The sequence below is a fragment of the Pleuronectes platessa genome, chromosome 4 (assembly GCF_947347685.1).
Source record: "Pleuronectes platessa chromosome 4, fPlePla1.1, whole genome shotgun sequence".
Classification (NCBI taxonomy): Eukaryota; Metazoa; Chordata; class Actinopteri; order Pleuronectiformes; family Pleuronectidae; genus Pleuronectes; species Pleuronectes platessa.
In genome coordinates this window covers 22,671,263-22,685,291 of record NC_070629.1, presented here as the reverse complement: position 1 = coordinate 22,685,291, position 14,029 = coordinate 22,671,263, and the positions used below count along the sequence as shown (strand labels likewise).

Here is a 14,029-nt window from a genome sequence, read left to right as displayed (position 1 = left end):
TCTCTCCTCTTTCCTCCTGTTTCCTGAGCTCTGTCTGCTTAGCCAGTGATAAGCCACTGGAGCGTTGCCGGCTTGAGACTGCTTCAACAAATTCACTTTGCTATCAAGCTAATAGGATTTTGTGTCTTCAGCCCATGCTAAAGATGGCATCTTTGGATACGAGGCGGAAGAGATAAGGTGTTGGTGATGGAGAGGCGTAACATGAGGCCGAGAAGACAGGAACTTTGGGTGGGGGGGGGGGGGGGGGGGTAAAGTATGGTCGCCCGCCTGTTTGAAAACATCTCCTCACTCTCTCTTGGCTCGGGATCAAACAGCGCGTTTCTTTGGGAGAATTCATTTAGGATTCCGGCTTTTTCAAGGGGCGTTTGGGCCAATGAGCTGGTGAGCCAGGCAACATCTGTTTTCATGAATACCTAATGACTGTGTGTCGCCAGAGTCAAACGCCTGCTCTGAGAGACGCTCCCCCTGTTATTACCATCATCGTTATTTAGCCACCGCTTTCTCATTAGGATCTTTCTCCCTCCGTTCCCCATGGAGGGAACAATTGGATTAGCTGCTACTTTTATACAGTGTAAGCCGGAGCCCTCTCCCAACACTGCATAGTGTAGTGTGCCATGTGTGTTTTACTGGTAAAGGGTAATACTTTAATATTATGATAACGCCTCCAAGGGAATGGGAAGACATTACAAGCTGTAAATCAAACGGGAGAATCCACTGTAAGTGTAGGTGTAGGTGTGAGGGAGCAGGAATCAGGGGCGAGCGACGCCGTAAGCTGCTGACATTAAACCTGGTGGTTGGAGGAGGTGTCAGCTGTTTGCTCTCACATTCCCGGAGCCTGGCGTTTTGTGTAATAACAGCTTCTGAGACGGTGACTCTGTTTTATGTTGCGGTGTTAAAGTGCTACCCTTGCACATGTTGCCATGGAGACAGCAGCAGACTATATGGGTCACGGTCAGGTCAATGTGGGCTCTCCAGACATCGGGTCAAAGGTCAAGAGTCAGGAGTGATTGTGGCTCAGCTTCAGCTCCAGGTTTATACAGGATGTACTGGAGGTTTTTATCCTGTTTGAAATGAAATGTTGAACCTTTAAAAAACCTGAAGATGCATAGAGACCAAACGGTTTATTGATTGGCCAATGAAAAATGCTGGTAGGAAACTTTGATATATTGGTATCGGTTTATTTACACCAATATACAATTCACAATAATTTACAGATTTAACAAGGAGTAGTAAGAAATATATTTTTATTTTCCTTGTTAGAATTCAAATTAAATTTGTAATAAAGTTAAAGATGAAGCTATAAAATTGGATTTCTTTGTCACAAGGGGTTTATAACTACATCTTAGGGATTATACTGAAATTGTTTATTGATGAATTGGTATCAAAAAGTTTGCACTCCTTTAATATTGGTATTAGTCCAAAAGACTCCATATCAGTCGAGCCATAAAAGTAGCACACGTAGTCACCTTTACCAGACATGCTTCTGTACTATGTGTGTGTGTGTGTGTGTGTGTGTGTGTGTGTGTGTGTGTGTGTGTGTGTGTGTGTGTGTGTGTGTGTGTGTGTGTGTGTGTGTGTGTGTGTGTGTGTGTGTGTGTGTGTGTGGTATTGATGACTCTTATAGCAGACATGTTGAACTAGTTTCATGGAGGACCTAACGTCTCGTAAAATGATGGGAGTGTGATGATGTGATGTGGCATAGCTGTGGTTGTAATGCGGTTGTCGCTCTTGATCCCTTTATTGCACTTATTCCTTTCTTCTTTTGTGCTCGTTCCTCGTGTCTGTGTTCTCTCTCTCTCTCTCTCTCTCTCTCTCTCTGTCTGTTCTCGTCCCTTGTGCTTGGGTTTTTTCTCTTTTCTTTGTGACATATACTTTTAGTCACAGGCTGAGTCTATTCACGTTTATTTCTCAGTAGGAAAATACAACTTTTATAGCTTTTGAGGGAAAGACGCTGTTCGAACTCAGTGGCAGAAGCTCCAGTTTGAGCAAAACCAGGGAACTAGAGGACGACAGATGCCACACCGGAAAGCACACATTTCCACCATCGATCAGCGGCCCTGTTCAGCTCCGTATCTACTGTCTCTGCTCTCTGCGAGTCTTTAGAACAGTGTGAGTCCATTGATTCGGCTTTGTCATCCTGGTGTGTGTGCTGGTAAACCAGTGCTTCTAATGAAGCTGAGTCCATCCAGCCTGGCTGCAGGCGCATTGAGCATCGGCACCAAAAAAAAATCCTAACAGCTCATTCGTTCTCAACAGGAGTCGACTTATGAGGCAAATTCGGCGTAATTAAAGCCAGTCCCTGTAATTGTCGAATTCCTCTCTCTATCGTAGCGGTGAGGGAAATGACACGCCGCACTGTGACTTGTTGGACCATTGTGCAGAATTTGTTGCGGTATAATTCAGTGGCCTCCCTACCATTCCATCCTCACTCCCTCCTTCCTCCCCTGTGTTATCTTCATCAGCCCTTTTCTCTCCTCCTCTTCATATCCATTAGCCTAATGAACACCCTCCAATTTCCTGACAACGGGACAAACACGGCTGCACAGTATTGCTCTTGTCCTTTCTATCTGTTTGTGTGTCTGTGCGGCATGCACGTGTTTACGCCTGTGTGTGTTTGATGGAGAGAACGTGTTGGTAAAGCTCTCATTAAAATAGATGGCGGTAATCAAAGTGCAGAGCAATTAGCCATGGCTGAGTGGGCGGAGGGTGTATACCAGTGTGTTACCGTGTGCCACTGTGTCAGGCCCGTTGGTAAACATGCTGATAGTTCACCTCTGATAGTGCACGTGGACACGGAGCAGGAGAGTTACGACTCGCAGCCCTGAGGGGGACGGTCACCTCAATTTATCACTGCAGTCAAACTGGCTGTTTTCTTCAGCGCCTGAAACAAGACTCTGTTATTAGCTGGTGGTTATTGGTCGTATCATCTGCTCTGGAGAAATGACATTTAATCACAGTGGCTTACAGTGTGTTTTATGACTGGAATCCAGAGTCGTGTTATTTTCTTATCAATATATATCTGTAGAGGGAGTCCTTGTGAGACCTTCTTTTTCTTATAACAAGTTAAGGACTCTGTCATTAAAGTAGTTTTAAAATCTATTCATCAACTTCCTTCTAAAGCTTTTTTAGAAACTGGTGTCTCCTGTTGCGCTCATGGTCAAAAGAAATTTGGATTACAAGATTATTTTGTAGTGAAAACAAAGCAAACTTTCTCCTTCGTGATCCCAATGTGATATTCATTTGCTGTGTGAATGTGTGAATTGTGAGTTTTCTGCTAAATCCAAAAAAGACATAGACACAGTGCTGAAAAGTCTAAAGGAGTCCTGATCGACCTGACTGGGACAGAAATAAGAGAAAAACAGATGTACCCACTGCTTTTCATTCACTACAGTGCCATCTATCAAGGGCAGCCATCTCTAACCTGTTTGCCTCACATAGGCAAAGCTTCACTAACTTTCTCTGCACACGCACACACACACACACACGCACACGCACACGCACACGCACACGCACACTGAGGCAAACACACATTCAGGCACAAACACAGATTTGTCAAGTCAGACCTGAGGCTCTGAGTGTTATCTCCTTCTGCCACAGGGCAGTGCTCTTCTTCTCCTGAGTTATTTAGTGTGTTTTGGCTGCAGCGGTCTGACCGAGGAGGCAGACAGGTGCCTGGCATCGCTTTGCAGTTGTTCATTTACAGGTGAGCGTCTCAGCTGCATGTCATTGGGGGAATCGGCCCGGGAGCCGCAGAGGGCCGAGCGTGGAACCACCACAGTTTCCGAGGATCGGCTTCAAACTGCTGTTTGTGCATGAGCCTCACGGAGGGCCCGTCAGCGTTGGCAAGGCAACAGGCTGTCCATTTGGATGAGCTTCAAGTGAATAACTACCACTTAACCTCACAAAGTGCTGAGTTGGCTTTTCCCTCTGGTTTCTGATGGACAAATCGACTGGTGTGTGACTGACGCTTGTTTTTTGGAGATGTTGAAAGTGGCGCCTGATATTGGACAAAAACAACATCCATGACGTTGCAGCTTTATTTCTAACAAAAATAAGTTGAGAAGTGAAGCACTTTTGATGTCGGAACTATTTAATGATCATTGACCCTGAGGTTGACTCCTGCTGTCCCTGTATTGGAACTTTTGCCAGTTAGTGGAGCACAAGAAATCTGTTTTCTCCTGCAATTACAGCTGGAGAAGAAAGCTTCAAACATTTAAGGAACCAAACCTTGAGTGAGGACGGGAGCAGACAGCGGCGAGCAGAGTGGCCCCGGTGCTTTCAGTTAGTTGGCCTGCAAACGTGTGCTCTTTTGGTGTCGCCTCGCCCTCCCCTGACAAACAGAAAAGCACAGGTAGGACAGGAAATCTGCGGATGATGGGCATTTATGGCTCCAGTTATGACCCCATCGGCACATTTTTGAACGGGCCGATGACAAGCTGCTGGAATGCCCCGCCGTTTTGCAGAGTCGTTTGAAAACATGATTAACGGTGGTGGAACACAATAGGAATGTGATTCTCATTTGAGCCGTGGGTATGGCAGGCTAGCCTGGGAAATCATCCAGGCCCTAATTGCTGAAGCAGACCCTGATTCAGACAGCTGGAACACACACACACACACACACACACACACACACACACACACACACACACACACACTCTCAAACAGAGCCTTAATAAATAATAAAAAGTGTAGAGTACACTGTTGGCTTCTGGATTTATAATTATGTCGTATCAAATAACATATTTAATAAATCGGTGAACTTTTTGCCACTGTTACATTAGAGCTAAAATATAATTTTTTTTTAAGTGTAAGTCTTCTTCGTAATGCATATACACATTTTTTCATTTTATTTTGTTCCATATATCAGAACAACCTTATTGAAAAAAGAGTCGTACAAACATTCTGGTACTTGAATCGGAAAACGGAATAACATGTTCCCACACATACAATAAAACTTGTATTGCTTAGTTTTAAGATTCCTGCTTTTCCTCACTTTAACTGATTTGCTCTCGTGAGCTATTGGCCATTTTTTATATCCATTTATATTAGCCCAATGAGAAAAACCTTTTTTTGTTGCTTTTGTCCAGAGGATTTCCCAAACGTAGTCCTGTGCATCCTCCGAGGAAGCCGCGCTCTGCTTTCTGACACGTCCATATGGATTTATAGGTGATATAAAGAAAATTTACAGCAAGAATCATTTTTGCAAGAGCGTTCTCCACAGAAGTATAAACCACCATCCTGCCTCGCCCCCCCGCCTCTTCCCTGCTCCGCCCTTCCATTTCATTAAGTCTAAAGACAGCCGTGGAAGTCTGAAGTCTTGTCTGTCACCACTGCCGCCTCCCCCCCCCCCCTACTCCTGCCTTTATGTTTTCAACCTCTCCCCAGACCTTCAGCTGCTTTTCTTTAAACATTTCATGCTTACTTTCTTTCTTTTTTCGCTCTCCTTTCTCAAAAATCATCCATTTCTATTTCCCTGCTCCCTTTGTGTGGCCAGACAGCCGTGTAATTGTGGGCCGAGCGAGGAGTGGGGATGAGACGGGGCCTTGTGTCGGGCGGCACCGTGCTAGTCCACCTACCTACAGCCATTCTCCCAGCAGTGGCTTTGTTCCTGCTTCCATTGTGATAGGCTGTAGCTAAAGAGAAGCGCTACACATGTTGTTTGGCTGCAAGTCTTTCTGCAGCCTTTGTGATAAATATGGTCCTCTGTTTCTCTCAAGTGTCGTATTCTTCCTGCCTGTCTGCGTGGATACCTCTGGCTGTGTTGCATAAAAGAAGATTAGCTTTACCTCTGAGAGAGACACACACACAAAAACAATACACACTGTGTAATGACGCACACACAAACAAACAACGTCTCTCACTGCGACGCTAGAGGCCTGTTACGAGATTAATCGGCACATTTTTAACCAGTTTAACTGAAAAATGTGGTAAAACTGTTGCACAATAAAGAATGTTGTGTATATGTTGATCACCTCCTGTCTGTTTGTTTGTTGTTTGTTTGTTTATTTGAGAGATTACGCAAAAACTCTTGGAAGGATTATCACGAAACTTGGTGGAATGATACATTATGGGTCAGTGAAGAACCCATTCAATTTTGGTGGTATAAAGATATCTGTACATACACACACACACACACACACACACACACACACACACACACAGTCATGCTATAAAGCAGCTTTAAATCAGAGTACAGATATTCTGGTGGTCGGCCGGTGATTTTCTAAGTGCTTATTCTCTTTTTGTCCTCTGTGTTCAAAAGCTGGTCAAGGCTGCATAAGTGGCCACGTTACAGAAGATGTACAGAGTGAATTTTAAAAACCTTTTATATTTTTCTGAGGCGTTGAGGATTCACTTGAGCGAAGACAAACCCACCTGGCCTTGACTTGAAAGTCCATTCCCCTATAACCCCAGTATAGCACGGTTTTATCCCTCTGATAATGGCGATCTACCGTCTCTACCATTTATTATTCAAGAGCCTCTCTGAGTTAATAAAAAGCCTATTTACAATGATGCTATTCAGTGCACACATATAGTAAATTTATATATTTATGTATATAAAAAATATAAATTCAAGGCTCCTCAGTCATTTCCACATTTCCACTATAATCACATACAATTTAGCTATTGCAGCTTAGGCTCATCATACCTTTGTGCCTCATTTACATGTAAAGACCAGGAAAATGCTTCTGGTTAATCACAAGATAAATGAGCGCTGATGTAGTTACCATGGTTTCAGAGTAACATTACTGAGTTGCCCTCTTAAAAACAACATGGGAGGAGCGATTAGGAATCAGCCCCACAATTTACTGCACGTTTTCCTCTGGATTATATGGAAGATGGCTGCATCTGGCTTTTTAAGTCGATTTGCACTAATTGTTAAATGGTTACTTACTGTTACGGGTAGTTTACATTAAAGCCCGGTAATGGAGTAACAAACCTCAACCCTCCTTCAGGTAGAAGACCCGTTATACCAGTGAGGAGCCAGTCTTATTTTTTTATTTTCTCCTTTCCTTACTACAGTTCAGCCTCTCATCCTTCAGCACCGCGTCGAACAAAGGGTAGATTCTTTGGCAGGCGGCGTGTGCTGGCTGGCAGCAAAATAGAATTAAACATAAAAGATGTTTCAGGGTTAAGCAAAAGTCCTCGAGGTCCAGTTGTGTGGGTCCGGTAATTCAATTTAGTGACAAAATGTGTGTACGATTTTGTGTTTAACGATGAGAAATTCACCCCCCCCCCCCCTCACCACCACCCCACCCTAAATCCCAGGCGAGGAGCGCCAAGAACCCGAAGTTTGATTTTGTTTGTGTGCGACTGTAACAATGAGATAGAGAGAGGGAGTGACGGCTTTATTGTTTACCTCTGGCTGTTTGTGCCGACAGCGTGGAGACAGTGAGCCAAACACACACTGACCCCTGATGAAGCTCCCTCAGTCCTCTCTCTCTCTGTCTCTCTCTCTCTATCTCTCTCTCTCTCTCTCTCTCTCCCCCCCCCCCCCTCTCCTGCCTGCCGGTCACACTAATTGCTTAAACATGCGGCCCTATAGTTGTCATGGGAACTGGTTTATTGTCATTTTATTGGAAGAAGGTGGCCTTGAGCTGTGTATTAGCTGGCGACATAAACCCAACAAATGCTTTTTCTGTGATTTTTTTTGTTTTGTTTTATCTTTATGTATCGACTGTGTAATATTCTTAAGAGCATCTTTCTCCCCGTGTGGTGGCAGAGACAACTCGCTCGCCTTTATTGCCTCGTTCACTTTTAATCATCGTTTGGTCCGCGTGGTCTCGAGCTCCTTTCGTCTCCCTCATCTTTCTGTTATCCTTCAAAATCATCCGAACTAACCCACCCCTTCATTTCTGGCATCTTGCAGCCTCTCCTCCACGACTCCTCTCGTTCACGGCTTCCATGCAACTTCTTCTTTCCCCACTCCTCCGTGATTCTCTCTTGTTTTCTGTCACATTTCCATCATCTCCCACCCTCTAGTTTCCCCTATTATTTTTCCTCCTTAACCGCATTTCTACTCCTGTCCCACCTCTTTTTTCCCCAATCCTCGACTCCTCATTACTCCATCAGCTGCATCATCCATGTCTTTCCTCCTTCTCCATCCATTTTCTCCCCTCCTCATCTTCTCGTCCGCTCTCCTACATTTGTTTTTCTTTCCACCAAAGTATCTAAAAAAGTAATTTCCCCCCCTGTTCTCCACCTCATCCGCCCCTTTCCTGGTGTTTCCTCCCTTTTCTAATCAGCACCAGCTCCGGCACCTTCCCACCCTGTTGACTTGCTCTCCCCTCTGCATCCTGATGCCTCTCTCCTCCACGTTATCTCCGGTAGCGTTGCCTCCGTCTACATGTTTAGTATTCGCACCGCGTCCGACCGGGCCTTTTGTCACATGCTCTGTACATTATTGAAAGCGAGCAGATCACTAATTCATGTCAGCTGAGCCTTGTGGGGTTTGGGTGGAGGTGGGTGGGAGCTTGTTGCCTCCTGACGGGGGCCTTTCATCTGGCTCGAACCACGTCGGAGCCACCACATCCCACACCTCTGCTGCATCCGCCCTCATCTCCTCCGCGGTCTCGTATTACGTCTTCTCGCTTCACCCTCCATTCCTCTCCTCTCTTTTACTCCATTTTCCCCTGTCAGTGTCCCGGGATGTGGCCCATTCTGTCTTTGTTCAACCGCTCTCTGCCGTATAGAGATTTCGACCCACTGTAGTCACTTTCCATCTCTCCTCACTCCCTCCCTCATTCATTGAAGTCTAATCTAATTGCTTTTCCTCTGACCCTGGGGACCCGGGCGCGGTGTAACAAGCTCCCAGCGGATGCTCTCTGCCTTCATCGCTGCATCCCTGAGTCGCCTACTTTCTTTTCATCTGTTTCCTCATACCGTCTCTTCCTAGTGCATTCATTCATTAGCAGCACTAATGCCGTAGCCTCAAGACACACAGCACGATACTGTGATCCGGCCGGCTTTGCTGACTCTAATCTAAGGTTGGCCGCAGAACAAGGTTGGGTCAGAAAGGACCCATTGCAACAGGTTTTTTATTTTCTGTGTTTGTGTGTGGAGTTTTTCAAAGTCACAGAATGAGCCACAGTAGAGAGAAAAAACGAGTGGTGGATAGAAAAAGGGAATCAGGAGGGAAAGAGGGAAAAATAAACCAGGGAGAGGTTGTGAAAAAGTAGAAGATGGCCCAGTAGCATGCCGAGGCTCACAGGACTGTACGTTAATAGAAAAGGTGAAATATGAAGATAGCAGATAGACCAGTGCATATTTTAACAGCTTTGGTTTCACTCAGAAAGAAACTGGATTTTCGAAATATGACACAGATCCTTACTCCTCTTCCCTCGTCGATCCCACAGTGCGACATGTTGCACATCAAGCAACATCCATGAAGTGTCACCTTAAACAAAACCTGAAGCAAAAAACACACCAGCTTTCAAATCACGCTGCGTTCGGGAGGCTCTGAATTTTTAAAGCGCTGAATTCCCTAGATTCTATTTGGTTTCCCGTTAGGCATAAAACAAAATAAACACGGGAAAACAAGTAGTTCCAACAAGACCTCACGCGTCACGCTTGATCTACGGTGAGATTAGCCAACGGAGAGCGAGTGAATATGAGCAGTGAATTTCAGAATAACCTCAGTTGTCAAGTCACGTTGCGTGGACGTGCCGAAGCGGAGTCTTAGACAGCACACACACCTCCATGTTGTTCCCCGATTCACTTCGACGTGAAACTCAATGACAGCAGAAAGCTCTACATCACTTCTCGAATGTGAGAGCCGAACAGTACGTGTGCGCATGAGCTCTTTTTTTTTTCTCCGTCTCATAAATATTCACGACAGAACATCAGCATTAAGATCAAAACATTTACTCCTGAAGGTTAATAGGTCAAATGCGTTGATCAGAATCTGGTTGTTGCACACACTCCTCTCATTAGAGACATTTAAAGAGAATCATTTGATACAGATACTCTGATCTTCCCCCCTGGCCCTCCCAAGTGTAAACTCTCTCTCTCACACACACACACACACACACACACACTTCACACCTCACACTTCACACTTCACACACATTATATACACACTTCACACACATTATACACACTCACGCACACTCACACACACAAACACTGTGAGTCCTTTGGGCTCAGGCACTGGGCTGAATGCAGATACAGGAACTCTCTTTGAAGTGAGCATGCTCGCTCTAAAACTGTATATGTGGGTGTGTGTGTCTGTGCGCGCACTCACGCTCACATGCACTCCTGCTGTGTTTGTGCCTGCTCCTTTAATCTGATCAGGTGTTTAATTATTAATGTGTGTTAAAAGAAGCAGAGGCAGAATATGTGAACAGTTATGACCCTGCAGCTGTACTTTTTAACCTTTACTGTGAAATAATTCAACATGTGTGTTGTCTGTGTGTGCGTGTTCGTGTACTTATATATTTGTGGAGAGCATAGACCATACAGATTGAGGACATTTTGGGATGGGCTGGTTTTAGGGTTAGGTTTAGGGTGAGGGGCTAGGGAATGTATTATGTCGATGAGTGTCCTCACTAAGATAGAAATATAACTGTGTGTGTGTGTGTGTGTGTGTGTGTGTGTGTCTGTGTGTGTTTGTGCAACCTAGAGCGTTACAGAGAGCTGCTGTATGTGTGCATGCATTGTGGCCTTTTCCATAGTTGCCTCCGAGCAAAAGAGAAAAGCAATATATTTGGACGCAGACGCCTCAGGTGACGCTTTGAACATCCCTTCTTTCTCTGTGTGTCTCTGCAGGTGTGTGGAAATCATCGCCAAGGAGGGGAGGAGTCTGAAGGAGCTCTATCTCGTGTCCTGTAAAATCACAGACCACGGTAGGCTACTTTCCATCACTGTCCCTTTGTTGCAGTCAACCTCTGATATTATAATCATGACTATTATTACCCACAGCCACTGCTGCAATCCAGGACCCATTTGATTTTACTATTCGCCCCTTATGAGACCGACAAACAGTAAAAGTCTTATTGCAAAGTTTTGCACACAATTAAGCATTGTTAGGTGGATCTCTCCTCGGAGCAGTTTTGACATGTTTCTACTTTACAAGGCAGGAGGGTTTTTATGTTTTTGCTTGTGTTTATGAATCTGAGGTATTTGTGTTGTCTGAGAGAAACATCAAGGAGTTTTCCTTTCCAGCCTTTAGCAGCATCTCTCCGTTTTATTTCATTTTGATTTTATGTGCAATACCTCTCTCCTCTATTTTGATTCAGCTCTGCCATATGTTTTGCAGAATATTTGAGTGTTAAGTTCAAAACACAGTTGAAGCACGTCAGTACAGAGGCATCAGGAGGGCACTGTTTGCATCAACTATTTGACACCTTGCTTGGCATTTGTTCTGTGGAGTGGTTGCAATGCAATGCCATGTTTTGTGTGTGTGTGTGTGTGTGTGTGTGTGTGTGTGTGTGTGTGTGTGTGTGTGTGTGTGTGTGTGTGTGTGTGTGTGTGTGTGTGTGTGTGTGTGTGTGTGTGTGTGTGTGTGTGTGTGTGTGTGTGTGTGTGTGTGTGTGTGTGTGTGTGTGTGTGTGTGTGTACACCTTGGGAGTTCCACAAATGAGAGCCCACAGCTGTGCAGCCAAAATTATTTTTGAGTCTCCGATTATTTCAAGTGATACTTGATAAGAAAAGATATCAAGTCCTTGTTTGTCACTTATTTCTCATCAAGTCATCTTTTCAAATAACAAATTACCAGCTAGCCACATTGTGGTTGAAACTAAATTCTGTCTGATGTCTTTTTCTTCAGTTTGACTGTCAGAGTGAGTTTAATTGGACTTTTATTTTAAACAAGTGGGATGTTTTATTCCTTCTTGCTTTTATATAATGTAAAGTCATCGTCTGAATAAATCCCCTTTTCAAAAATTGCACAAAGGCTCCACTGAGATGAGAGATGAACAAGCCGAAGGCTTGTTAGTTCCATGGTATTTGCTCAAGGGCTTAGAGTCTGGGTCTGGAGCTGTTGTTGTTGTCGGCCTGGAAAGGCTTCTGATGCATCTTGAATATTTGGATATCCAGATTGAGTTATGTCATTCTCTATCACAGTCTTCCCTATATAGGTACTGATGTATGATGTGTGCTGTAAACCCACATGTTGATTTATTTGAACACATTGATTCATAGAAACTTGTTGCACTTGTCTATCTTGATTTCAACCTCACTGGTTTTGCTGTATTTGGTAAATGTGGTTAGATTAATATATACATCTCAAACCAGTGCACTAAAACTAGTAGTCGTGTAGAGAATGAATCTTCGGAGAAGTCACAAACCTGCAGGAAACCCTGTGGTTTTTAGTGTGAAACAAAGTTTGGAAAGTGTTTGAATGACTAGCAGTTCCTTCAAGCAAATTTGAATGTGCATTCAGGTCATTACAGTGTGAATATTACATTTTTCCCCCTGGTTCAAAAGAATATTCAAATTGGGGATATAAAAAAAGTGACGGCTCTCTCTTGTGTGAACGTCCACAGAAGCTCTGAATGCTCAGTGAGCAACTATCTTAAATCAGGCAGCGTTTTGGAATGAGCTATCCAGTTTTTCCGCAGACATACATGATGCTGACCCAATCCGATCCATTCCAATCTGCATCATTATATCTGTCCTGATCAGATGTTAGAGACTCCTGCAGTTTCGTTTTGGACTCAGAGAGGCACCGCAGTCAGCAATTTACCACTTTCCTGACATAGCTGACTTCATATAAAGTTTGGGGAATCTAGATTGCCCTTCATCTATTTCCCCTCATAAACCACTATTCTGTTTTAGTTGTACGGTAGTGACAGCAGATATGGAAAAAAAATATGGAGACAAAAAATAAATGCCATGCAATGATTGCCCAAGGTTTCCCAAAGGAAGTTGTGATTCTGTCACATGTGGTGCCGCAGAGTAGAGGCTTGCTGCCAGGGCCTGTGAGTTACAGTGACAATAATCGCCTTGACCCCTCTGAACTTGAACCTTAGCTGTGTGTGTGTGTGTGTGTGTGTGTGTGTGTGTGTGTGTGTGTGTGTGTGTGTGTGTGTGTGTGTGTGTGTGTGTGTGTGTGTGTGTGTGTGTGTGTGTGTGTGTGTGTGTGTGTGTGTGTGTGTGTGTGTGTGTGAAACATTACGTGGGCGTATGTCCACTGGTGTTTGATTAATGACTCCGAGATCACAATTGTACATTAAACCTGGAATGCACACAACCACCCCGCCATCCATCCCCCCCTTTCTGTATGTCTCTCTAATCATTTTGACCAAGATGAATTGGTGACATCTGATCTTCTTCCTTCACTAATGACCCCTCTGGCCCTCTTCGGCTGGTGATTGGGTCTGTGTGTATTTATACGCGTGTGTGCGTGTATGTCCGTCCAGAATAGAGATGCCTGTTGCAGGAGCTCTGTGCTCTAACAAAATGATTGGTGGATTTCCTGCTTCGCTCTCCGATAAATTAAATAACAGAAATGAGATTTTACATCTGCCAAGCTGGCCTCCGTTCGTTTTTCCGCCCATCTCCTGTGCTAATTATTTTTATTAATGGCCTCTCTGAGTGCATTTGAGATGTCCACAAGCCTCTTAGGTTGTGAGTGTTCTGTTTTTCCCCTCCCAGTGTTTGCTTCCTGTGTGATTTTATAGAAGCTTTGAGGACAGACAGAGAGAGACATAAAGACAGGTTTAGATGACAGAAAAAGAGAGAGCGGGGCAACATGTAATTTTACTCCCAGTGCAGATGGTTTAAGAGATTATTTTGTGAGGCAGAGGAAACAAATGGAAAAAGCGAGGATAGAGCTTTCTGGGTGTAATGATCTTACTGAAAGCCCTATTATCTCTGTGGAAAAAAGAAACTTCCTAGACTTCTCTCTCTTATTCGTCAAACAACAGGGACAAATTGGCTTAATAACCTTTTGCTTGGAATCAGGAAAGAAGTCTAGAGACTTGTTAAACACCCGGTTTCTTTAATGCACGCCGTTAATGAGATTTATGCTTTTCATTTCCGCTGGTTTTTCACACCTGAAGCGTATGATTGATGATGGATAATGGTT

At 44.2% G+C, this 14,029-nt stretch overlaps 1 protein-coding gene across 1 annotated transcript in view; it reads left to right on the top strand.

Annotated features, from left to right (window-relative positions):
* The window catches only part of fbxl17 (F-box and leucine-rich repeat protein 17), a 223,262-nt gene that overhangs the window by 141,217 nt on the left and 68,016 nt on the right, over nucleotides 1-14,029 (top strand). Inside the window, exon 9 of the mRNA XM_053420990.1 lies at nucleotides 10,768-10,844. Coding sequence (XP_053276965.1) covers nucleotides 10,768-10,844 — 77 coding nt within the window. The remainder of the gene's footprint in view (nucleotides 1-10,767; nucleotides 10,845-14,029) is intronic.